This window comes from Xenopus laevis, chromosome 7L (genome assembly GCF_017654675.1).
Source record: "Xenopus laevis strain J_2021 chromosome 7L, Xenopus_laevis_v10.1, whole genome shotgun sequence".
Classification (NCBI taxonomy): Eukaryota; Metazoa; Chordata; class Amphibia; order Anura; family Pipidae; genus Xenopus; species Xenopus laevis.
The window spans coordinates 86,850,437-86,878,360 of NC_054383.1; the positions used below are offsets into that span (position 1 = coordinate 86,850,437).

General features: G+C 39.3%; 1 protein-coding gene across 4 annotated transcripts; it reads left to right on the plus strand.

The window, feature by feature from the left end:
- Positions 1-7,332: 7,332 nt before the first annotated feature.
- Positions 7,333-25,546, plus strand: urpta-1.L (up regulated post tail amputation-1 protein L homeolog). 4 transcript variants are annotated; one of them, XM_018225931.2, is made up of 5 exons: positions 7,333-7,670; positions 20,306-20,374; positions 21,763-21,859; positions 21,942-21,993; positions 25,165-25,546. In XM_018225931.2, exons 1-5 carry the CDS (start codon positions 7,644-7,646, stop codon positions 25,307-25,309), a joined length of 390 nt encoding a protein of 129 aa, XP_018081420.1. In that variant the 5' UTR covers positions 7,333-7,643; the 3' UTR covers positions 25,310-25,546. The 4 variants fall into 4 exon arrangements, with proteins under 4 accessions (XP_018081420.1, XP_018081422.1, XP_018081421.1 ...); XM_018225933.2 differs by lacking the exon at positions 7,333-7,670 and adding an exon at positions 16,948-17,148; XM_018225932.2 differs by lacking the exon at positions 7,333-7,670 and adding an exon at positions 16,948-17,131.
- Positions 25,547-27,924: the final 2,378 nt, after the last annotated feature.

Below are 27,924 nucleotides of genomic sequence, written 5' to 3' on the forward strand. Positions count from 1 at the left end.
ATATATATATATATATATATATATATATATATATATATATATATATATATATATAAAAGTATACACAGGGAAGACAAATCACACAATAATTATACACATAATTCATATCAGGACAAAGAGCTTAAGTGCTCTGTGGTAAGAGACACAGTGAGAATGAGGTCCCTGCCCCATAGAGCTTACATTCTAAGGGGATAGAGGCTAACATACAAGCACAAATTGGAGATGAAAAAGTGCACAAGGTAAGTCATAGTTAGTAGACACAGGACTAGGCTAATGTGCATGTATACCCAGCTTTTGAGCCCAAAGCACACAAAAAAATTTGGTACACAAAACCACTTTATATTAGTTATTGTTCGTATAACGAGATTGGAGACAGGGTTTACCAGTCTACATTATTGGAATGTTCTTCTGTTGGAGCATTCCTTTAGAAAACTAAACATTGTATAGTCTGTGGTGATGCTGGGTAAACAAAGTTTTCTAAAGTTCACCAAAGAAGAACATCTGTATACTGATGCAAATTATCTGCTTTTCCAGTAATTGGAATAGAGACAGGACAATTGGAATAGAGACAGGACATTCTTCTGTCAGTGAATGATGGTTTCCAATAAACATTTTTTGGACAAAGGAATATTCCCATTGCACATATTTTTCCCATTAAAACTGGGCTAACTTCTACTTTCTTTAACCCTTGAATTAAGGGTTGCTGTAGTCCAGCAAAAAAAAAAAAAACAAAGTTATAATTACTGTGAGAATAAATGGGTTATGCTATGAAATATGCAGGTTTCACATTGGCATAGTACAGCAAAATATGAATGTAAGAAAGTGAGAATGTGCAAAACAAACACAGTTTTAGTTGGGCATTTCCCTTTCAAACTTCTTAGAAAATAAATGATGAAATGGGGGATCCCCAGGATGATGCAGAACAGCACAAACAAGTTTTCTTAAGAAGATGGAAATTTTACATAGCCTTCACCAGCCGCCAATGGTTAATGGGAAGGTACAGGGAAGCTTATGCAACTTCCCCCCAAAACTGCCAATGTAAGCAATAGCTTATATTAAAGAAAATAATGCAGTCCAGTCAATATGCCACTAAAACAAATTCATATTGTTGTAGGGTGTCTACAACAGTAATTGTACACCATAAGCATAAATAATTTATTACAGGTTTTGTTTATGCAGCATTAACTCATAGGCAGTGTTAATCAATTCAAATGAACCTTTCAAAACCACAATCTCTCCCACACCCAGTACAGGTTAATTACACTTCCTGAAAAGATTATACAACATAACAATAGAACCATACTGTATATGACAAAAGTTTACATAAGCTCACAATACATATATATTTCATTAAAAACATGTTACATCAAAAGCACAATTGAAACCATCTGTATACATTGTGGGTAAGTAAAAAAAACGAGTAAACCTCCCTTCTACACTTGGCGAAGGCAAGTGTGGCGCAAGAAGTAATGTTCAGTAACATCCGCATCTTAGTGAATTTGTGTAGTTACGTCCATTCGCCATAGCGCAAATTCGCTAAATTGTCGAAGTACCGAAATGACGTCATGTTAGTCACTTCGCCATTTAGTAACTTTGCCCCATATGTGTCAAGTGTACCATCCAAAGATAACATATATTGCGTAGAACAAGTCCAAGGCATTATTTCCAGCTGCAAATACTTTATTGAGGAAGTGGGTCACACACACACACACTACATGTTTTGGGCTAGGCCCTTTATCAAGTGTGACACACTTGATAAGTAGAGTGTGTGTGTGTGTGTGTGTGTGTGACCCACTTCCTCAATAAAAGTATTTGAGCTATTTTAAACTCACCAGAAATCCTCTCTACATAAAGTAATAAATGAATCAGTTCAATCAGTTAATTTGCTAGATTGTGTTTGTGCTCGAATCAGCTATTTAAACGAGCTCCAATACATTTGCTATGAAGGGGAGCCCCCCAAAGATATAGTGGACCTAACTAAGCATCAAAATCAGACTCCCGACTCCTGCATATAGAAACAGATTCTGAGAGGGAAATAGTGAAGAGAACTTGATTATTTCAGAAACAGTACAGAATATTTATTTCATTATATTTAGGAAGCTTCTTAGTTCAGTGACATGAATCATATTAAATTAAATTTTTTTGTGATAGTTCCCCTCTACTCATGTTTGCATGTATTTCCTTTCAGGGAAATCCACTATTGTTTTTTCTCTCTAAGGGATAGTAAAAGGGTAGTTCACCTTTAGAATAACTATTCATAAAATGCCGACAGTGATATTCTAAGACAATTTGCAAATGGCCTTTTTAATTTTTAATATTTTTCAGTTATTTTGCTTTTTGTTCAGCAGCTGGTTGTTAGGGTCTTATTTTTCCATAGTATCCAGGCAGTAGTTTAAGTGATAGACTGGAATAAGTATAGGAGGGTAGCTGAATAGGTAGATAAGTAATACAAAGTAACAATAACAATAAAATTGTAGCTTTACAGAGCAATCGTTTTTTTGACTGCCTGGGTCAGTGACCCCCATTTGAAAGCTGGAAAAAGTAGAAAAGGAAGCGAAATAACTCAAAATCATAAATAATAAAAAACAATTGCAAAGTTGCTACGAATCAGACTTTCTATAACTAAAAGTTGATTTAAAGGGGACCTGTCACTCAACAAAAATGATTTCAAATCCTATTTTATCATGTTAGTCAAGCAAAATTAACTTTAATTATTCTGTAAAAATTATTTGAATCTTGTTTCCTTCCGTCTGGGAATTCATAGCAAGCAGGCAGGAGCCATTTTGTGGACACTGTTATTAAAGGGGAACTATCACAAAATTAAAAATTTGTAAAAAGAATCATTGCATCAATTTATTAAAATGTCTAAATATAATGTATTAAAAAAAGTATAATTTTTAAAACATTGCCGTCATTATAGTGAATCTATCTCTAGCTGCTTCTCTCCTACCTGCCTCTGGCTAGCTCTGAGGTTGGGTTAGGTTTATTTGCTCTGTCCTCTCTCTCATTGGCTGTTTGTGTGTCAGTCAGTCAGTGCTGTGTAAAGACACATCAGTAGTTCAGTGGCTTCAAAGGCTCCTTTGCTCTGTTCCCTTATAGATTTATGGAGAAACTCCTTCTCTCCCCCCTGAGCCAGTCCCCCCTGCAGCCAGCACCCCCCTCTGAAAGCAGCACCTGTAGTTTGATAAGTTTAAAAGCTCTGTTTTTATTTCACAATAACCTGCTCTCCTTCTGCAGCTCCCCCTTCCCTTTCACTAGCCATGTGTAAATAAAGGTGGACTGGTAACTTTCCTTACAACTTTTCTTCCCTGCCACATATAAGTTTGTGTGTGAGTAGTGAGACACGTGAGTGTTACATACGCAACAAAATTAAACTGGAGCAACACACTCACGTGTGACACAACATGACATCATGTGACTGTAGAATGAGAGCAGCAGTATGACAGGTTGTGTACAGCAGCACCATCTCCCAACGCACACACAAAACTCTGTAGAACAAAAATCATTCTTGGTATAAAAATAAAGGCAACACATCTGATTGGAGAATAAAATGTGTTTCCCAAAGCTGAGCATCTTCCTGTAGAATCTACTGTTGCCATCACCCCAACACTCCCCAGTACACATGGGATACTTAGAAACACCTCATCCTGCACCCCAAATGTCCCTGGAGGACAAGAGAAATGAATGAAGCACCCCATTGCTGTATTTGGATTTTACTCCCAACCTGCAATAAATTGTCAGTTCTCTGGCTCTAATAGAACAAATAACCCACATTATACAGTAATATATCATCTAATATCCTTATCATTTACAGTAGGGGGTACATTATCCCTTATAATACATGAGTGATACTCAGAGTTCCCTGTATAACTCAGCCTGCAGCCTTGTGTCTTTATATGGTCACAGAACAACCCCTCGGTGACTTCTAATATCCTTATCATTTACAGTAGGGGGTACATTATCCCTTATAATACATGAGTGATAGTAAGAGTTCCCTGTTTAACTCAACCTGCAGCCTTGTGCCTTTATATGGTCACAGACAGGCCTGGACTGGCAATCTGTGGGTTCTGGCAAATGCCAGGGGGGCTGCTATAAAGTGCCATAGAAAGTCAGTATTTAGTGGGCTGGTGGGGTCTGTTTGGGCCTCTGTGTGGGCTGATTGGGCCTCTTTGTACCTGAAATGCCAGGGCCTATTTTGACTCTCAGTCCAGCCCTGGTCACAGAACAACCCCTCAGTGACTTCTAATATCCTTATCATTTATAGTTATCATGGGCTTCCACTACTTGGGCAATTAGTGATCATATTGCAACTAATTACTAGCTGTATTACTGGCACATGCAGCACTTCTCTATCAGAGTTGTTACTCCATTCCTTTGTCTTGTAGCAATTAAAAATTTGAAAATAAAATTTACCATGGTTTGGCACTGTCTCACTATTAGAAGAAGACAAACCTCAGGAAATATTAGTTTAGGCTGATCCGAACTGCCCTCACTCATCTGTTGTTGATGTACATTTTTAAGATATTCCTAGTAGTTGTAGTGCAATCCCAATTGAAAGGCTGCAGGTTACACACGTTACACACACCCATTAAACACAAGGTAAGTCAGCGTTAAGTAGTGCTTACCAGAACTTCAGGTAACACATACTACTCCTAATTTTATTGCTTAGACCTAGATGCACACCTGGGGTATGGGTCTTCAAAGGAGCAAGCAACACTATTAGCCAGAAAAAAAGGTGGTCAATATAGGGCTGATCCCTTCATGTGCCCTAGGGCCTAATGATCATATCACAATGAGGGGAATGCAGGAGATTGGTGCGAAGATCACATCAACAAACCAATGTGGTCCTTGATACGGCTGTATTTTTTGCCCACCTGGTCAATTCTCCATTCCTTCCTTCCCAATTCTGCCTGCTCTCCTGCCAATACAATACTATATTTATATTTTTCTCAGTACAATATTTACCAGTCACTCTGTCTGTACTTGACTGAGAGAATGTGCAGACCTGACAGCCTTACTTTTCTCACAAGGAGCTTCCAGAGTAGCAGTTGGTGAGGATGCTATTCAGCATGGAGGAGGATGGGACTTTGCTATTTGCTAAGTGACATCATAGCTAGTGAGATGCCACTCCCACTCAGCAGTAGCTTGAACTGTCTCACAGAGAAAGCACCCTCATTGCATGTATTAATATTTCATTTTACTAGAAAAGTAAGCATTTCTGCTAAAGAAATATATTTGAAGATTTTATTATTTCCACCTCAACTATCCATTAAGAGAATTTGATTTTAACGATAGATCCCCTTTAAGGCAAACCTTGCATCATCTTAGAATCTTTTTTGTGCACCAGAATGGGGGACCTGATGTCCATACCCATGAACTGGTTACACAATTAAATGGTTGAGAGAACGGGGGAATGTGTGGGGAGCAGTGACATCTAGGAAGTGCTGAATGGAAATTGAAAGTAATTGTTTGCCCCGCCTCTATGCTCCTCTATGCCCAAGGCATAGAGGAGGGGCAGATAATATTTGATTGGCAGCTGAGATTTTTAATTGAGTTTTCAACAGCTATGAATGGTGATGGGTGAATTTATTCGCCAGGCGCGAATTCCCGCGTTTCGCCGCCGGCGAATAAATTCAAAAAAATATGGACGCCGTCACGAATTTCCTGGGAAATCCGTGAATTTTTCTGCAAAGTGAAATGCCCCAAATTCGCCCATCACTAGCTATGAACACTTTAATAAAAAAAAGAATTTGGATTTTATGTTTAATTTGAAAAGGACTTTTACTATACAGATTTTTATATCTGGGTGACAGGTCCACTTTAAGGTGAACAGCCCCTTTAAACACTAGTCTGAAGTTGGATCAAGGCTGCCATCGGACCTGCTTCCTCCCCTCTTACAGGTTGCTAATGCATAGAGCACAACTGCATTTCCTACACTTAAAATGCGAAAATTACTGAAATTTGGCTCAAAAAGTGAAGTAACCAGGTAGCCAGAGGCTAACTTGGTTCATGGCAGAAATGTGTTATTCTTTAATTTTGGTAAATGAATCACTCCACAGCCTCCAGTGCCTTCATCCTTATGCAGTATATTTTTGCTTGTTTGCTAGAGATACATAATACATGTAAAACCTTCATTGTAAAGGTATGGTCTCCAGCATATAATCAGAGTTGCCACCTCTTTCAGAAAAAAAAGTATTGATCTTCCTACATTTGTTATTCAATGATTCTAATCTCAATGGGAGTTTCCAACTCTTAGACTGAAAATATGCTACACTACATACCTTTACAATGAATTCACTAGCTTTAATGTGTTTTGTTACTATAACAGTAGATATTTCATGCTATGATAGTTTAAAGGCTTTGTTTGCACAACCTTAGCTATGGTTTATTATATCAGATAAGAAACATAGTATGAACAATAATGGATAGCAAAATGTTTAAGCCTTTCCTTTAGGGATGGACTGAATCCAGGATTCAGTTCAGTATTTGGCCAGGATGCAGACCTTTTCAGCAGGATTTGGTCGAATCCTTATGGCTGGCCGAACCGAATCTGAATCCTTAGAATCATGTGACTTTTCATCACAAAACAAGGAAGTTAAAAAATATTAGTCACATGCACCTCTCTTTTTCCCTCCCCTTCACTTATTTGCATATGCAAATTAGGGTTCAGATTGGGACAAATATTTCATGAATTTGGTGCATCCCTACTTTCGTTGTATATTCCTCTGCCTTAGATGAAATGAATGTTAACATACAGTACAAAGATAAATTGCAATAAAAAGTCAAAAGCAGAACTAGTTGCTATCTGTTTTATATTCATGTTTTGGGTCAGATGAACGCATTTCCAAACTGCAAATAAAGGATTGCTAACTGGTCTCTTAATGAGTGGATAGGCAGACCCTATGGCAAAAAGCAAAGTCTGACTGGCTATTTGCCACATAGAAATCAGTAAAAATAACTTGTTATTCTTTATTAGACTAACACAATATCACACATTGTTTCCAGGAAAAAAGTATGTACCTTTGAATTAACTTTTAGTGTGATATGGACAGTGATATTTTGAGGCAATCTGCAGACAGTCTTCAGTTTTTATGGTTTTAAAATGTTAGCTTTTTTTGTTCAGCAGCTCTCTTTTTTTAAATTTTTGAATTTTAGCTGCTAACTGGTTGCTAGGGCCCAGTTTACCCTAGCAATCAGGCAGTGGTTTCAGTGAGACATTGAAAGATAAATAAATCGAACAATAACTATTTTAATAACTGTTAAAATGAAACAACAATAACAACACTTTATCCCCACAGAGTAATAGTATTTTTTGGCAGCATTTAAAAACTAGAGAGAGTCAGAACATTGAAAAGGCTTAATATAAATTCGTTTAAAGGTGAACCGCCTTTTAAAAACTACAGTACTTAAATGGTAAAGCAAATACTGTGTAAACTACTTTATCGTAATTGTAATGCATGTTGCACCAAGCTTTTGACCCAAAAGCTGACATATCTTTCTTATGATTACCTAAACGTTCTTCTTTTTCTCAAGCAGCCTGATTTTCCTCATTTGATGGACTTTTCCAGGCAAATCCAGAAAGAGGTCTTGAAGCAGCAAGGACAGCACAGCAGTTTCTGTTTTTTTTGTTATTTTTTTCCTACATGAGGAAAGTATGCTGTAAAGCAAAGGTAAGGGTTACTCTGCTCATGGAATTGTAGTCCTACTTCTGTCTTGCACAACTCTGCTCTATCCACAAACTCTTTACCAGGGAATATGACAATGACATTCCTTTTCTTTCAGTAATGCGGCAAAATGACAGGCGGGATATTTGATTTCAGCCTGAGAGTTGGAAACTCCTGTTGAGTCACAGTCATGTAATAAAGCTTGAATTCCTGTGGGATATGCACCATGTCAGTTTAAAGGAAAGATAAATAACACATATAAGAAGGTCAATAAAGAGGTAGAAACTCTATTTATATGCTGGGTTGTCATGGGTTATTATTTACAGATAAACTAGGGAAGTGTCTATGAGAAGTACAAGAGGAGAAACTTGAAGCACTGGCCCAGCATCGCAACCTCCACGACACAGACAGCAGACAAAGTGGAGCAGCAAAAGATCTCAAGATGGGAGCAGAGTACTTTAGTGTGTGTCATTTATTTCTGGATAATATATACATAATATAGAGAGAGAGAGTGTGAAGAGCAGCACCCTCATCCCTAGAAAAGGCAAAAAAGCCCCAGTGCTGCCGCAATAAGTCTTATGAGCATAAAGAACATGGAGCACTCATGGGACTTAATTTGTATGCAAAACTTTAATGGTGTAAGTTGACGTTTCGGTCCTACACAGAGGACCTTTATTAAGACATCACAAACAATTCCCCAAACCAATTGAAAAAGTCAGCAGTGAGTGAAAATTGGCACCTAAATCCCACTCCCATGACATCACTGGTGTGATCTATCTCCACCTAAGTTGTGGAGTCCTATAATAAATGGACCACAGAACTAAGATCAGCATCCTTGAAATAACTTGGGTACAAGTTTCTCTTTTGCCATAATGTGCTGCTACTACTAAAGAATGGTGCCGTCTCATAGGTTAGATGGGCAGGCCTGAGTCCAAAGGAATATCTGCTCTCTTAAAATAATAATACAGACAAGGGTCGAAGATATGCAGGACAATTGTATGCAGTGGCTTGATATTTTTCTAAAAATTAGTTGCTGTTCGCCTCCTGGAGGAGACATGGTTCCTATGGAGTTATATTGCATTGTTTGGTCATACTTTGTCTGAAAGCATAAAGAACAAGACTATAACAGATGCATTTTAATTTGTGCCCTTGGGGTGTAGGTTTCACTAGCCATAAAGAATTATCATTCACTTGTGCCCTCCACTGTTGCACTGTAGCCTATTCAGCCTACCCCTAATTCTGGCCCTGAAGTGTAATAATTCCATTCTGCCCTGAGCTACATGCAGTGTCTTAACTCCATTCAACAGTCCAGCATGGTGCCGTTGGTACAGGTAGCACAGGGAAGCATGGGCTCTGTTAACTCATGCATTCTCATGTGCTCGAACTTCACACACGGAATGCATGTAAAAATGTCAGTCTGCATGATCATTTACCATTTATACATAAGGTAGGCGTATGTTGCTTGTAAAAGGAAAACTGGAAAACAAAAAAAACTTTTTACCGCTACACAAAAGTTATCTAAACAAGAAACAAACAAACTACAAACCTTGATATTTGTCAAAAAGTTCCTTCCAGCAGGGAGAAATAAGCTGCACATCAGCCTGAATAAATCAGCTTTACTCAGATGCTACAATTTCCTTATATCAGTCATACATAACCAATACCTTAAATCCTAATTGCTGGGCTATATATACAGTATGTAAAAAGTTGATCCTGCAACATTCCTCACAATTAAAGAAATCTAGCCAGAAAACCTAACTCTTAAGTACTTTTCCGAAGGAAAAGTCAACATTTGCATTTTCTTTTACCATGCTGAGGCCAAACTTAAAACAAAAACAGTGGGCCATATACAGGACCTGTTATGCAGAATGCTCAGGACCTGGGGCTTTCCAGATAACTGATCTTTCCGTGATTTGGATCTTCATACTTTAAAGGGGTGGTTCACCTTTAAGGTAACTTTTATTATGTTATAGAATTCTAAGCAACTTTTCAATTGGTTTTCATTATTTATTTTTTTACAGTTTTATAGTTATTTGCCTTTTTCTTCTGACTCTTTGCAGTTTTCAAATGGGCGTCGCTGACCCTCTTCTAAAAAACAAATGCTGTGCAAGGCTACAAATATATTGTAATTGCTACTTTGTATTACTGATCCTTCTATTCAGCCCCTCTCCTATTCATATTCCAGTCTCTTATTCAAATCAGTGCATGGTTGCCAGGGTAATTTGGACCCTAGTTATCAGATTGCTTAAGATGCAAACTGAAGAGCTGCTGAATAAAAAGCTAAATAACGCAAAAACCTTCAATAATAAAAAATGAAAACCAATTGCAAATTGTCTCTGAATAGCACGCTCTACATCATACTAAAAGTTATCAATCTCAAAGGTGAACAACCCCTTTAAGTCTGCTAGAAAATCAATAGAAAAACCCAATAGGCTGTTTTAGCTTCCAATAAGGATTAATTATATTTTAGTTGGGATCAAGTACAGTGTACTGTTTTATTATTACAGAGAAAAAGGAAACCAATTTTTTAATTTGGATTATTTGGATAGAATGGACACAGCCATTTCGTAATTCGGAGCTTTCTGTATAACGGGTTTCCGTATAACAGATCCCATACCTGTACCACAATCTAGTCAGCCTTGCATTTGTCTTCATCATGCAATTGATCCACTTTAGTGGATCATGAATAATTACTAGTATAAATCTGTTTCCAGCCAGGTGGTACCACATTGGATCTATGATAAACTTTGCAGCAGAGTTTTTGCCCTCCCAGGAGAACGAACAGAATGCCTCTTGGCAAAGAGACACCATCATGTATGGATCATCAAACTGAAGAGTAAATAGTTCAGGTGAATCTCTCTGCTAGTTAATATGTCTGCAATTGATAGGCAGATGTCTAGGCTCACTTAAACATTCAAGCATGGCACATGCCCAGTAGAATAGTCACAGCAGAAGTTCTGTATGTATCATGCTCCAACCCAGGGCAGTGCAGGTAACGCATGGAAGCAGACATGAAAATGGTAGCTGAGCATGCTGCACAAAATTGTCGCAAATCTCATACCTCCTCTTCTTTAAAAAAACTAGAAATATTCACTGGAGACAAACACTAACGGTGATGTTGCCCATAGCACCAACTATATTTGAACAGTCATTTATAAGTTAGAAAAAAAATCTGGTTACTAGAAAACAAAGGCAGAGATCTGATTGGTTGCTATGGGCAACATCACTGATGTTGTTTGTCTCCAATGTTAATAAATACTATTTGTATTATTCATTCATTATTCTACATTCAGATTATCCTATATAATAATCTTCAAGTGTCTCTGCGTCCAGTCCCTGTGTCCGTGGAATTGCTCTACTGCGCATGTGCCCCACGGACCGTTAGCTGCTGGAACTGCACATGTGCCCCACGGACCGTTAGCTGCTGGAATTACCTGTCCGAAGAGAGGATCTGTCGCCTGCCACCTGAAGAGGATCCACCGCCGCCTGAAGAGGATCCAACGCCGCCTGAAGAGGATCCACCGCTGACTGAAGAGGATCCACCGCCGCCTGAAGAGGATCCACCGCCGCCTGAAGAGGATCCACCGCCGCCTGAATAGGATCCACTGCCGGCTGAAGAGGATCCACCGCCAGCGTCTGAAGAGAGGATCCACCGCCGGCGTCTGAAGAGAGGATCCCCCGCCGGCATCTGAAGAGAGGATCCACCGCCGGCGTCTGAAGAGAGGATCCACCACTGTCTGAAGAGACGATCCACCAACGCCGTCTAAAGAGAGGATCCACCACCGTCTGAAGAGAGGATCCACCGCCGCCAAAGGAGAAGAAGAAGCCACCGCCGAGGAAGAAGACGTCACTAAGGAGAAACTGCGTGAAAGGGCCCTGGCGAACTTGACAGGTAAGTCCCTCTGGCCACCAATGCTAACCCCCCTGGCCACCAATGTTAACCCCCCCTGGCCACCAATGTTAACCCCCCTGGCCACCAATGTTAACCCCCCCCTGGCCACCAATGTTAACCCCCCTGGCCACCAATGCCCCCTGGCCACCAATGTTAACCCCTCCTGGCCACCAATGTTAACCCCCCTGGCCACCAATGTTAACCCCCCTGGCCACCAATGTTAACACCCCCCCTGGCCACCAATGTTAACCCCCCTGGCCACCAATATTAACCCCCCTGGCCACCAATGTTAACCCCCCCTGGCCACCAATGTTAACACCCCCCTGGCCACCAATGTTAACCCCCCCGGCCACCAATGTTAACCCCCCCTGGCCACCAATGTTAACCCCCCTGGCCACCAATGTTAAAAAAACCCTGGCCACCAATGTTAACCCCCCTGGCCACCAATGTTAACCCCCCTGGCCACCAATGCCCCCTGGCCACCAATGTTAACACCCCCTGGCCACCAATGTTAACCCCCCTGGCCACCAATGTTAACCCCCCTGGCCACCAATGTTAACCCCCATAGCCACCAATGTTAACACCCCCCTGGCCACCAATGTTAACACCCCCCTGGCCACCAATGTTAACACCCCCTGGGCACCAGCATTAACCCCCTGGCCACCAGCATTAACTCCCTGGCCACCAGTGCTACAAAGGGGGCCCTGCCTACTAATGTTACCCATTCTGAAATGTTGGGAGGTATGTGACGACATATGTTCTAGCGCCCGTTAATTTAACGGGCTTAATGTCTAGTATATAAATAAGAGAGTAGAGCAAGGGGCAATACACACCTCAAAACACCTTTGCTAAATTGGACTTTTAGGGGCTTCTCAGTGGATTGGTAATTAGTTTATCCGCTCTTTAAATTAACATGTAGCATGATGTAGAGAGTGATATTCTGAGACAATTTGCAATTTTCATGTTTTATTTGGGTTTTTGGGCTTCTTATTCAGTAGTTCTACAGTTCACAATTTCAGCATCTGGTTGCTAGTGTCCAATTACCCTATTTGAATGCGAAACTGGAATATGGATAGGAGAGGGCCTGAGCAGAAAGATGAGTAGTAAAAAGCAGCAATAACAATATATTTGTAGCCTTACAGACCATTTGTTTTTTAGATGGGGTCAGTGACCCCCATTTGAAAGATGGAGATGGAGATGGAGGCAAGTAATTCAAAAACTATAAAAAAAAGAAAAAATGAAGGCCAATTGAAAAGTTGCTTAGAATTAGCCATTCTATAGCATACTCAAAGGTGAACAACCCCTTTAATTGAACATATAATGAAAGAAGTTTATAACACTTACCAGTGGCAATGCAGTGTTATAGGCAGACGTATAGCTGGACAGAGCAATATATATGTGCCATTAAGACTTTAAAAAATGGGTACGATTTCTAGGTTTGTGTTTTTTATTTTACTTCAGTGACAGGAAACTGTGGTATGATTAGATAGTATAGTTTATCTGCTTCCCATAGACTGGTGCAAAGCAAAAAGTCCCTTGAACATCCCTTCATGCATCCTCTCTTTTTGATTTCATCCAGTGACCTTTTTCACATGCTTTTTGCAAATATGATCGTTCCCAGTTGTTCATTTTGTCTGTCAGTGGAAAAACTCTGTACAGCTGACCTGCTTTCACTCACTTTCAGCAATCACATCAGTTATGGGAAATCATTTTTATTTTTTTATAACACAAATATGTGGGTGATGCTTGTTTTTAGAACAACTCATTACTGAACCTTCAGGCTCAAAAAAAAATTAGATAAAATTTTTTGAAGAACAGAGTCTGTTTCTTCCTTCTTGGTTGCAAGCTGCACTCTATGAGCAACTTCTCAATGGGGTAGTGCTTGCAAAAAACATGACTGCAAAAGGCTGTTTCATAGGTTTGCCTGGCTGCATATGTGGCTTGACCCTCTTACATATGTAATTTTCAATTACAAAAAGCAGCCATGCAATAAAGCAAAGAGACCCCCATGAAGCACTTCTACTCTGGTTACCTTACTGAAATGAGCCTGATGTAATATAGTGGCACAGTGCATTTGCACACAGTGTCCCTGAGTTTAGTATTCTGTAACTAATTATTTTTAATTTCAGTAATACTTTTTTAAAGGGGATTTCTTAAAGATACATTAAAAGGGGAAGTGCATGGTCAACATAAACATAAAAATATGACTTCTGCTGAAAATGTATTCTGCCTATACTTTTCAGGTATAATTGTTTTTTTCATATCATTACTATCACCTTCCCTCTTTAATCATTCCCTATGTAAGGTATCATTGTCTTTTATTTTACCCTTACAACCACATCTCTCTCAGGAGTTTGTTTAATAAAAGGTAAGGTCATCTGTAGCCTGTGTCTCAGCAGTACAGATTCATAGAAGTTTATTATACAGTATGTTAAGCACATGTCAGAGTTATTAAACATATGTTGATTGATCAAGGAATACTGCCTCTTTAAAATAAGCATAGTAATTACATTGTAAATTGTCCAGGACCTCTATCCTCCTTGTCTGTTTAATACTCAACACTTGCACTTGGATGTAACTATATTTTGTATTTATCTTTTATTATTGTATAGACCCATTTGTTCTATTAATGCATTGCTCTACTGTACAGTTCTTTAATAACAGGAGAACAACAACGATGCTTCTCAGATCAGTGCTGTGGCAGCTTAAACCCTTGCTAGGGGTAGTAAGTCAAAATCAAATAACATGTTGTGGCACTTGCTTGACCTTAATAAACAGTTTTTCCTCTTTTGGAAATGGAATTGCTACAGCATGTTCTTTGATTTGTTCTACTGTACAGCTCTGTGTGTTCATGTAGTGCTTTATTAATAAAAGTATGCATACAATTAACAGGATTATATGGCAGTTATGTATGGTGTATGTGTGTAGGGACCCTGAGTTTAAGGTATAGTAACTCAGACAGTTCCCCCTTTGTATTTGGACACTTTTTTTTTTAATTTATTTATTTTATTTTAAATTCAGGTAGTTTATTGAGAGAATAAAGTAAGCAGTATACAATGTAAAGACAAATAAAGAGAAAACATTGTATCACATGTTACATGTCTAGATCAAGCAGCGTGAAAAAAGCATAGCATGCAACAAACATTTCGTCATAAGCATAACATTTATGACAATATCAGGTCTCCCTCCAATCTAATTGGACAAGTGAAACATTTACACCAGTTACCTTTCCTGAACCCTATTTGACTTAAACTGCTAGTGGTTGTCTTGGGTGTTGGGGGTAAATGTCAGTCCAGGGTCCCCAAATCTTATGGAATTTGGTGGGGGCTCCCCTTTTTAAGTACATTAAGTATTCAGTGTTACAGGTATCCTGCATTATTGCTTTCCAGGTAGAGAAGGTAGGAGGAGTCACAGCTCTCCAGTTCTGGGTGATTAATCTCTTGGCTAGTAGCAGTGCCTCTAGGAGGAAAAGTGATTGCTATTGATTCAGTTTTAAGTCTTGAATTATGGCCAAGATGCAAGTTTTAGGTGTTCTGGCTATTGTCACCTGAAGCACCCCCTCTAAGGCATCTAGTACTTCCCTACAGTATGCAGTAAGCTTAGCGCAGCTCCACAGCATGTGTATCAGAGTTCCCCTGTCCAAAGCACACCTAGTGCAAACATCCGGGGTGTTGGCATTAATGTACTGAAGTCTGACAGGGGTGTAGTAAGCCCTGTGAAGAATATATAGTTGAATTAGCCGTAGTCTAATGGTTGGGGGATACTAACTGGACTTCTTTCCATTCCTCATCTAGGATTGTGCCCACATCCACCTCCCATTTAGAGCGTAGCCCATCTAAATTATTTCCGTGCACTTCTTGTAGCAACTTAGCATATATCATCGTGACCAAACCTTTTGTATGTCCCCTCTTAATGTAGAGTAGAAAGGGGTGTGTGGACAGCGATAAATCATGGCGCTTGTGAGTGGCAGTGAGAGCACAGCTGAGCTTATGAAAAGTCAACCATTGGTTATGTGGGATCTGGAATTGGTCTTTCAATTGAGCAAAGGAGATTAGTTTGCCATCATGCCATATATCACCGTATTTGGACACTTAAGTGGTCCTTTAATTAACCCAGGCAGCTATGTCCCTTTTCCTGGGTCCATATTATTTCGAAGCTTGCCCATTAGGTGGAAGCCTGTAAAAGAATAAAGGGGTTTAGCCCCATGTGTCAAGGGGTCTTTCCTGGGACTTCACCTCTCTGGGAGGAGTTACAGGCCCAGGGCTGCAGTTTTGATAAAAGTTAGATAAAGTTATATAGTGCTAATAAGTTTTGTCATAGTTGCTCTAGGAGCAAGAGGCAGGTTCAGGGTAGATAGTGAGCAGCTTCCGCTCCAACAAGGAGAAATAGTGGGGTTAGGACCCCGTGGTCTGTGAACCACCAGTGCAGGAATTTTAGTGGGTGAGTTGAGGGCCAGGTAGGGTGCCAAGACCTCAGTGCTCCTATCAGCAGAAACTGCACCAGCCCGGGGTTATACCAGTGAGCACCACAGAGCGATCCTCTTCCAGCGTATGCGCAGCCATGTGAAGGAAAGAGGAAACCGGAAGAGAATCGCTCTGTGGTGCTCACTGGTATAGCCCCGGCCGGTGCAGTTTTCTGCTGAAAGGAGCACTTACTTCAGTAACTATAATCACTTGGGGTGCCTAGCATGTGGCTCCCCAAGTGCACCGAGCCTTTCCTTCTCCTTTAATAAACAAGGTATTGCTGCAAATAAATCTTTGTGACTGGATTACATTTTGCCAAGAGGAGCATCCAAGGTACTGGGAGTTGCTCAGGTACATATGGGTCAGTGGCACAATACAGCAGTGGAGTAAAATAGGGAATGAAGGATGCCTTGAAGTCCACACACTACAATACACACAGCTAAAGTGCACTCAAGGGTGTGCTATATGTACAGTATAATACTTTTCCCAAAGAAAATGCTACATGGTATATTAAAATACTCCAAAAACTCTCTGTGTAAATCTTGCTCCATGACCTTTGTTCCAACAAATGGATTTGAAAGCGTTAAACACAGTTTCATAGCAATGGACAAGTCTGTCCTTTATCACCGTGTTTAATAATTAAAGTCAAAATGACACACATCTCTGTATGTAAAATAACAGCAAGATGGCTGACGTACAGTAGTAATCTAATCAGTATTCTTATTGTTCAGTTCTCTTGCATCCATAATTATGTTTTTCTAAACTTCTATAGAACTAGATGGATCTGAAAAATTCACCTTGGAGGAATGCCCATATATATATATATATATATATGAGAGAGAGAGAGAGGGGGGGGGTATAGCATGTAGAAGCCATGCATTCTCACTTCCAGCTGCCCTACATCTCTGTTTAATTACAGTACATACATGGAAATGTGGGCTATGCAGTTTCAGCTGTGGAGAGCTGACTACTGCTAAATTCAGGCCTGGATTTGTGGGCAGACGACAAAGGCCCGGGCCTAGGGCAGCAGATTGCTGGGGGCATGCTGCCTGATCTGAACTGAGGACCAGTTGGTTTAAATACCGGCCCGCTCCCCAGTTTTGGCAATCTAGGTAACTCTGTGAAGTAGGTGAGCGTGAGCGGTGGGGGGTGTGGGGAAGGGGGTTGCAAGTGGTGTGCTATGGGTGTGGGCAGGAAGGTATGTCAATGGGTCAGGAATGGGGGGGAGGCGAGCAGGTCAGGAACAGGCTGGTCGGGAGCAGGGAACGGGTAGGGGATGGGGGTGTGTGTGAGCATTTTTAAATCCAGCCTTGGCTACATTGTTTCATTAGAACATGAAGTCATAACCAGCAGTTCAGAGAGTGGCAAATTACAGATCAATACTGTTTTTAATAGCAATTACATTTGTAAAAAAAAAAATACTTTACAGCTTAAAATGTTATAGTTGGGTTTATAATCCTTTATAGGGTCATGCAAAAAAAAAAAAAACCTGACATATATTAGATGAAATGCAGTTTGAATGCCACCTAGTGGACTTTTTATGAAAATAGATAATAATAATAATATAAGAATATGCAAACATATTGTTTTTGAAAGAATATTTTGCATGTCTTAAAAGGTATTATAATACCATACCTGAGATCCATGGATGGTGTTCCTTTTTGCTGAAATGTGATACGTGCGTCCTCTTTCCTGCTAAATTCCAGTGCGGAGGCTTTCAGGTGACATATAGGACTATTAGGGAGTGTTTTGAATTCCACAATAAAAGTTAAAGTATAAGTACCAAATATTTTCCTCCCTTGTGCACTTTTGAAATCGAATTATCTGAGCAACAATCTAGCTGTACATAATGGTTGCTCAGTCACAGCTTCAGTTAAACAATTTAGCTGATTGTCGACTTTTAGGATACAAAATTGTTAATGAGTTTATTTAAAAGATTCAACAGATTAACTGATGTGGCTACAAGTTACTTCCAAGAGCACATTTACTACGTATATTTTAAACATGGCCGGAACAAGGGGTAAGCAAGTAGGCTTGTGCCTAAGGTGCAAAAATAAGGGGGTGCCTTCTACCCCTAGTTCGGTCCCCTCTCTGCCCTACTGTACGGCAGTGCGTCGATTCAAGTGAGCACATCGATTCGCGTTTGCGCTCACCTATCTATCCGCGCATTCGTGTGTCCAGTTGGTGCCATGGCTGGCCAGGTTGCTTAGGGAACCTGACCAGCCTGGCAGGCTCTTAATTTAAAATATAAATTTTTACTGAGCCACAATGTTGGTACACTTTTAAATAGCATACCCAACTGTATCCCAGCACAAATCTATGGAACTTCCTAAAACTAAAACAACACTGTGCAAAAGAAGTATTATAAAGTCATTATGGCAAGTTTATCCTAATTAGCCAAAGTATCTTCAACATGCGCAATGTTCAGTTCATTTAGTTACAAACCAGATTACAATATACTATTGAAATTATCTGATGCACACAGGCCCGGAACTAGGGGTAAGCAGAGTAGGCACGTGCCTAGAGCACAAAGCTGGGTGGGCACATACCTTCTCTGCCTCCTTCCCCTAGTCCGGGCCCCCCTCTGCTCTCTGGCCGACTGTCCGCCAATGCGGGTCAGGTTGCTTTGGCAGCCTGGCCTAGCTCTGGATGCACACATTACATAATGGAGAATTGATCATAAAAAAATCATTAGAATATTAACAGAGTCTGCCTTCAGGACTGTACAAAGAGGGTAATCACCTATTAAGAACACATACCCTGTGATTTGGATATACCGTAGGTACAGTTGGGTTCAAAAGGGTTTGCTACATAGTTATATATGGACATAACCATGCTGTGTGTGTTTTTTTTAAGTAACAAAGTATTTTGGTGAGCCCCATCTTTGCTTATTTCTTCCATTCTTGAACCTTATTTGTGTAGTTTTCATGTATTATTGGAACCTAAAACAAGAGCATTAAGGGCACAAAACTTACACAGAGTAGCTGTGTCCAGGGAAATTACCAAAAATCCAATACAAGGTGCACGGCACAGAACACTGTCAGGCAGGGTTCTGCTTAGGGTTTTTCTTGAAAAAAATACCGGCCTTCCTATATTCTTGCCATTTATACTATTAAAGGGGATGTAAAGGCAAAAAAATAAAATCCCATTTTTGCTTACTTTTTAAAAAAAATCTATCTCCAATTCACTATGCGAATGTACACTGCAGTGCTGGTGCCTCCACTCAAAATGGCATTGCACAGCACAATTATTCTTATTGACATATGACAGCATACCTTCCAACTGTCCCATCTTCTGTGGACAGTACCAATTTTGACAGCTTAGCCTATAGTCCTGGGTGTCTTACTGAAATGTCCTGACTTTCTCTTTGATCTTCTGCACTGACTCCAGAAAAAGATACAAAGTTTCTGAAACTTAATTAAAATAAGAGGCTTTTTGGCAGAGAGCCCACAACAGCCAGCAGCTGCACTTAGATATTTTTGTACCAATTTAAGGTAAACAAAGATACAATTGTAACTATTTAAGATAAGCAATTCTCTTAGGAGAACTGAGACTTGCAGCTTAAAAGGCTATTCACTTTAATTAGCAAAATGGTTGCAACACATAAAACATTGCACTAGAACTCCCAGAAATGTGTTCAAACTTTCAAAGCCTGCCAAATTTTGTAAAATGTACATGGTAATTGGGGGGTGTGGTCATAAAATGGGCATGGTCAAAACATTTTGCCTCGCTGCAAACATTTTTGTCCCTCTTTCCATTGTTTTAATGTTGGGAGGTATGCACATAAATCAATCCACAGCAGATGCCATTTAACAATCTGTGTATTAACAGTACAGGCCAGTACAGGAATCAGTACAGATATTAAACACTTTTTATTACATAAACTTCACAGTTGTAACATAAACTAGTAAAGTCCTCTGTGGAAAAGCTAGGGTGCACATTGCTTTCTTTTCAGTCAGTTCTCTCACAACAGAGAGCACTCTTCATCCAGTTATTACTGCCACTTCCTACTTCCCTCTCTTGTGGGAGGAGTTCTTCCTTCACAGCCCTGAATGGGAGCAGTACACTGATGTTTCACTGTGCCAGAGAGTATCCGGCAGCCATCTTAGGGAAGGCACATTTTCAGGTAACACATGGGTTAGACTTAGATGCCTATATCAGCTTTTTGTGTAATTTCTGGAACCAATATGGGTACAAGTATTACTTAAAAACTTTTTCTACAGATGACCATGCCAGGGATTATTTGTGGGGGTTGAACTTGATAGGACTGTTGTTCTTCCTTTTAGGTCAAAATGTCAAGTAAACCACAGAAATTTGAGGAAAATAAAAGTTTTAAACGCAAGAATGAGCCAGAGGTAAGAATAGCTCCCTGTAAGTATTCTAATCTTGTTGCTAGGGTCTCACCTACCTTTCCCTTAGCAATGGCTTAAGGCAGATTCCGGGGAGTGCTGACTCTCGAAATAATAATGCAATAATATAATTAATTGACAGAAAACATATTAGTTTCATATAGTTTTTATTAATTCAATATACAATAGTTAATGTACTATTAGATTGAATAAAACAGAAATTATAAACAAAGGGAATTTCTATATACTGTACTTACCTCACTGCCCTTCCATTTTATCTATGTAAGAATTTTTTCGATACTATATATATATATATATATATATATATATATATATATATATATATATATATATTTATATACTTCTGAACCTAAAAAATATATAAATATATATATATGTTTATTCACATATTTGTGTTTCAGTCCTCATTAAGACCTTTATCAAGGATACCAAAACAGTGATCAATGTACACAAACAGAAAAATTGCCAGTGTACGGTTTGCCTTTAAAAATAATTATTTAAAAAAAAATTAGGTGGTAGTTCCAAAATATGTAAGCTCATGTGCCATGTCAAGGCCCCTCATTGTACGTGATCAATGTGCAATTTAAATACACTCTAACAAGTGGAAAAAATGACAGTTGCATACTTATTCATGTCCCAGTAAAGTTTATTCAAATTATGTGCAAATCTTTTGATATGAAGATGAAAAGAAATGAATATGAAAAGTTAAAAGCGCAAATCATGACTTATACCACTAGATGTCACTCACACGTTATACATGATAATAAAACTGCTATATAAATAAACGTTATGGTGGTAATTTCATGTTTTGGCAGGATATTTAAAAGTAGCATCACTCTGTTTATCCCAGAATACAATTTAAATTCAGATGACCCTTGGGCGTGACACAAAAATCACGACAGAATCCCTTTAAATATAAACCCAATATGTAATAAAAGGCACTAAGTTTGCCCAGGAGCATTAATCCATAGCAACCAAGAAGATGTTTGCTTTTAAACAGGTGGCCAGTAAATGCTACCTTCTGATTGGTTGCTATATGTTGCTACACTTGGGCAAACGTAGTGCCTTTTATTACATAACCCCCAAAATGTTTTAAATTGCTTTATGAAAAGCTTTGACCATATTACCTTGGTCTGTATTAGGTAATTGGTCTGTTTTACTTGTGTTCTTGTGTAAAGTGTGGTTTTAGAGTACCCAGGCAATCGTTTATTAACTTTGAACTGCACCACTTGGGTAATATATAGAGACTGAACAATCTGAACAGATATTGTACTGTGTTGTGGAATGAAGATTTGGGTTTCTTATTGTTTGATTTTTTTATATCTTTATTAAATGCTTTCAATCTCTTATCTTTATATTTTTAATATTCATAGGCTGAAGATCCAGAAAATTCATCATGTTCCTCTCCCTCTCCCTCCCTCTGTGTTTCTGACAGCTTTCCAACTGGAGACATAGAAACATTAATAAGAGGTCACCAATACTGCTTTTGCTGCTGCTTTCATATATTATACTTTATTTGGTGATTCAAAACTAATTTATTTATAATTGACAGGTCTGAACAAAGAAATAAACCTGCTTTTTGATAAGTATGCACAGATACTAAAGTAAGTATTACTATATTTTTTTTTTTTATTTTGACATGCTGATACAAACAAAACTTACCCCCAAACCAGGAATTCAAAATTAAGCACCAGATTTGAGTTCACTTCAAGCAAAATCTAAGGTTTGGTGAGCAACATGTTGCTTGCAAGCTATTGGCTAGGGATCACTACCTTTAAGGTAACAGCAAGATGCGTTCATTTGTAATTATGCATGCTGGACAATTTAGAAATATTTTTAATATTATGTTAAGTGCCTACATTTTGTTCCTGCAGTAATTAATAAAATAGATTTCATAAGATACTTTTGAGACAGAGACAAAAGAAAATAGGGATGCACCAAATCTAGGATTCGGCCAGGATTCGGCCTTTTTTTAGCAGGATTCGGATTTGGTCGAATCCTTCTGCCCAGCCGAACCGAATCCTAATTTGCATATGCAAATTATGGGCCGGGAGGGAAATTGCGTGACTTTTTTTCAGAAAACATGGAAGTAAAAAATGTTTTCCTCTTAACACCGCTAATTTGCATATGCAAATTAGGGTTTGGTTCGGTATTCGGCCGAATCTTTCGCAAAGGATTCGGGGGTTCGGCAGAATCTAAAATAGTGGATTTGGTGCATCCCTAAAAGAAAATGTTGAAAAGCTTCCACCATGCTTTCTATGGGGTATAAATAGGAATATTCCAGCTAGGGATTCCAGAAGGATTCACAGCAGTTTGACTTTTTCTCCATTTATTAAAACCTTCAGAAGAAATTTTCTGACAGTCCAGAGGGTTATTGACAAATTGACATATTTATCAAAGCTCATAAGTACATAGTAAATTTTGTTTGAAATTTGACTCTTACCCAGTGTGACCTAGAGAAAGCTGCTTTTTCTTCCCACCACTGGAATAATATTAGGTGCTCTGGGGAGGGGCAAGTTTGGCACAATGACATCATACAAGGGGGCAGATTCACTAAAGGGCAAAGTGGCCGTCACTAGTGAAAAGTAGCCCTATCCCCAGGCGACTTTTCGCTCTGCCAAATGGTCGTTACTCCGCAAATTCACTAAAGTGTGAATTTTACTGAACATTACCTCTTTCGCCAGAGTTTACTTTGCCACCTCAGACCAGGCGAACTGATAAAACAAATCTACATCCTCCTCAATCTTATGTCAGTGACATCACATCCTGTATGCCAAAAATGCTTTTTTTCTTTTTTTAAAAGTCCAAACTATTACAGATTTATGTGTGAGGAAATTTTTTTTTAAAAGGTTTTTATTTAACGTTTTCTAAAATGTATGAGGAATTTTTTAAAACTAATTTGAGGGGCATGCCACATTTGTTTAAGGGTGGGCTCGTGTCTAGGGCATTAGAGAATCTCTTCTGTCTTTATTATGGCCCATTGGACATGTGTTTGAAAAAGTGGCCACTTCAAGTATTTGCACCAACATTACTACTAAAGACATCCATATGACTTTTATGTACCCACTCTATTCAAATTAACCAAGAGTGCTAGCGAAGTTTTGAAATGAACGCTAGCGAAAATTCGCTAGGAAATGCTTGCCCAGCCATAGTAGCACTAGCGAAAATTCACTAGCGAATGGCTGCTTGAGATGCAACTTTGCATTTTAATGAATTAGCGTAGTGGTAACGAATTCACCTTTTAGTGAATTTGCCCCTACGGCTTTGTCAACTACTAAAATGCCACTGGCTGAATATTACTGCAGTGAAGTCATATCACCTCTCTTGTGTATGTATGCCAACATTCAGCAAACTCTGAGGACAATTTGGAGCATCTTATCACTTCAGCTTCTACGTTGGGGACACAGCCAAAAAGACAGTAAAAGACCACACAGGCATCAGCGCTAAAAAAGTAACCCCCCCACACAAGTTATAAAAAGCTATTGATGGTCAGGGCCCCCTTATAAAAAATTGGGGCCCCCAAAAAAAAAAAAAAATGTTTTTTGTAAAAAAAACTGGTGGCAGGGGCCCCCTTATAAGTTAAAAAAAACTTGGGGCCCCAACAAAAAAAAATGTAAAGAAAAAACTAAATAAAAAAAAAACATTGAAGGCAGGGGCCCCCTTATAAGTTAAAAACAAATTGGGGCCCCCAAAAAATGTGAAAAAAAAAAAGAACTGGTGGCAGGGGCCCCCCAAATTTTTTTTTGAAAAAAATGAAAATAAATAAATAAATAAATAATTGGTGGCAAGGGGCCCCTTACAAGTTATAAAAAAAAATGGGGCCCCAAAAAAAAATGCTTTAAAAAAAGATTGGTGGCAGGGGCCTATAGAATATTAAAATAATACATTGGAGGCCAGGGGATTAAAAAATAAAAAACACACAAACTGGTGTTCAGTAGAATCAAACTCATGGCTTCAGTACTTCAACTTTGCCTCCTTCCATGACTTCGGGTCTTTTCACCGATTCAGGACTTCAATTTCGGCTGTTTTCGTGGCTCCGGGTCTTTGCGCCGCTTCAGGACTTCGGCTTCGGCTGTTTTCTTGACTTCTGGTCTTTTCAACGCTTCGTGACTTCGAGTCTTTTCGGCCCTTCGGGACTTCGGCTTTTTTCGTGACTTCGGGTATTTGCCGCATTCGGCAACGCAGAGGCAAGACGTACGGCTCGGGCGCTCGTAAGGGGGGCCCGGATCTTTCAAAAGTGCAGCCCTTTCATGCCCGGGCCCGGTACATTTGTCCCCCCCTGATGGCGGCCCTGCACAGCCCACCAAGCAACTATTGTTTCTTGAATTTACAGCCTGTGTCTAACAAGCTGTTGGTAATTTACAAAAACCAAGGAGTCTCGAATTACATACACCCAACTTACATACAATTTATACTTACATACAGAGGCTATTACAGTAATGTACTGTGGTCTTCTTGGCTTTTATTAGAGCTTATCTTTAATAAACAATCAGCCCCAATCCCCTCTGGTTTGTGTTGTCTACTGCAGAGCACAGAAAGTTAAAAATAAATACTATGTTAAGACAGACATCTGTCTGTAAGTTGCATTTAATAAGTAAATGTATATGTTTCAACTTACTTACAAATTCAACTTAAGACCAAACCTACAGACCCTATCTCGTACGCAGGGCAGCCATCAGGGGGGGACAGGGGGGAGAGTTGTAGGGGGCCCCAAGGGTAAGGGACTGCCTGTATAAAGTTTTGACGCCAATTCCAAATGTTCTTTTATTTTTAAGTGAAAGATCTGCAGTTGATGCATCATACGTTCAGGAATTTGATGGAATCGTAAAAGAAGCCAGATCAGTAGAAATTCAGTTAAAACAGAAGCGAGAAAGCCTCAGGAATCGCCTTACAAAAATTGCAAATACACTGCAAAGATAAGAATAACGTTTGAGTTGTCCTTCAAAGTTTAAGGTTACCTCCTGTGCCTTAATATAAATCTTGATGATGTCAAGTACAAGCTTTGTGATGTTGATGCTAGATAGAGCAATCTATTTCGAACCTGCATATTTTGTGAATATTCTTACTATTGTTATTAAATGTAGGTTTTGATCTAAAAAGTGTTTCTGTTTACATAAATCCTACAAGTTTAATAAAGTGCTTCATTATTTGTTTGGATCCCCTGTATATGTATCTTACTCTAGTACTAAAATTTTAGTTATCAGATGGATGAATTATAATTATTCATAATTATTATAGATATTATGATTAAATCACTTATTCATTGTGGTGTAAAATACTTGATCTGGCTTTTGCTAATTTTTTCTCATACTCATCACTGGCCTTTCTGTTTTTACATGGATTTAACAGTACTCTATCAAAGTTTAGGATCATTTTTAATAAAAAAAACATTGGTGCTTCTCAATTTTTATATACTATTTTGACAGTTTTTATAGTGCCTTTTAATTCGTTTTTTTCAAAAATGATGGGGACCATTTAAAATGGATGCACAGTATTTATTTTGAGGTTATGTACAACTACCTTCATGGCCTTGAGAGAGAGAGTTGTAACTGAGCAACAGCTGCAGAACTAGACGTTGGATGCCCATAGCTGAGATCAGTGGAATGTGGGTATACAAGTATGGGACCTGTTATCCAAAGTGCTCGGGACCTGGGATTTTCCAGATAATGGATTTTTCTGTAATTTGGATCTTCATACCTTAAGTCTATTAGAAAATTCTGTAAACAATAAATTAACCCAATAGGTTGGTTTTGCTTCCAATAAGGATTAATTATATTTAAGTTTGAATCAAGTGCAAGGTTCTGTTTTATTATTACAGAGAAAAAGGGAATTATTTTTAAGAATTTGGATTATTTATATAAAATAGAATGTATGGGAGAGGGTCATTCCATAATTTGGAGCTCTCTAGATAACTTGTTTCCAGATAACAGATCCCATGCCTGTAGCAGATGCGTGCAAGCTCAACATTGTAAAATACAGATATCTCTTAACTGTATCACTTATTATGCACACATTTTCAACCCCCCCAACACAAAAAATCTTAGTTTGAGGAAGCACACAATAAAATCTATTTGTGAAAAATAATTAACATTGATACATTTTGGTGCATGGTAGTGTCATTGTAAGTCCCCATGTTATGTTTGCTGAGTAGCAGCATCTCACATTGTCTCAGCTATTCAGTTTTCTCCCTGACATCCACGACAAGTGACAGATTGCAAATAATGCAATCTGCACTGTATTTTCTGTATTTGGAGTGCCCTCTGTGTTCTTACTGACACCCCTCTATCTGCAGTCCTTTCCCCATGGTCACGGGGTCTACTTCCTGCTAGTTACACCATTGTATTTTCCTAATCCTGTGGTTGAGATAAAACTGACACAAATAAGAAAATAATTAGTACTAAATGCATCAAACAGGTAGGAGTCATCATACATAACAAAGTCTGCATTAGGTACAAGACTCTCTGACATATATGGAAATGGGCAGCTGCTGCGATTCTTTACAAGCATGCAGGTAGTATTGATCTAGTGGATATGCATAGTAGCCAACTGGTCTCTGCTTGTGCCCATGTTTCTGAGTAAGCACACCAATGGCATGACCATTGTGCTCATGAAAAAGTGGAAAAGGCTTTTATGTAATCATGAAGCACCAAGGCTGGGGCAGACAAAAGGGCTTCCATTAGTGCCTGGAAAGCATCTAATGCTTCAGGTTTCCACTACACAAGTGCATCTTGCTTTGTAAGGGCATACAGTGGGGCTGTTAATGCAGACATGTTGGGGATCCACTGAAAGCAATAACCCACAAGACCTAAAAAGGCTCTGAGATCCCTTTGATTACATGGTGGTTTGGAGCGCAGTACTGTCTCAATACGGTCTGTATTGACATGACATATGAAATGCAATGCCCTGAAATGCAACTTGCTTGGGGAAACTTTGCAACCTATTTTGTGCAGAAACAGCAATAGGATGATAGTGTGTTTCCTGGGGCAGCCCATCCTGTCAGTGCAGACATCTGGGGTTAAAGTTGGTCACCTCCGGAGGCAGGACAAAAGAATACAATTTGTAGCTCCTCCTTCCCTTGGTATCCACCGGGCTCTCTCCTCCTACCCTCAGTTTTTCTTTTGTCCTGTGACATGGAGGTAGGACTCTGGGGTGATTCCCCACTTTTAGTTTGTTAATAGAGTAGTTAGGTAAATTCAGTTAAAGGAAATGCTTGTAAACCGTTTGCCAGGTATCTGGGCTGGGCTCCCCCTCCTTGCCAGTGTACTGTCAAGCGAGGAGCTAGGTTCCTGCACAATGTTTATCGGCAGAAGGCCCAGACAGTTAGGCCTTTATAGGCATGAAGAGAATTACCTTAAGTCACTCTGAACAGAGGCTGCCTTGCTGAAATTGACAACCTGGCTTTGCATTCAGTGCAATCGGCGGGAGAAATAAATGGTAAGCGTTTCTTGGCACTTTCAAAAACTTGCGCTCTTACCCAGACCACCAGTTTCCATGGCAACCGGCACTTCGCTCGCCATGGATGCGCCTTGCTTGCA

Coding starts and splice junctions, on each gene's coding strand:
- urpta-1.L (XM_018225930.2), top strand. CDS start 20,089: ATGTTTCACTGTGCCAGAGAGTATCCGGCAGCCATCTTAGGGAAGGCA. Junction 21,860..21,941: donor CATAGAAACATTAATAAGAG/GTCACCAATACT, acceptor TATAATTGACAG/GTCTGAACAAAGAAATAAAC. Junction 21,994..25,164: donor AAGTATGCACAGATACTAAA/GTAAGTATTACT, acceptor TTTATTTTTAAG/TGAAAGATCTGCAGTTGATG.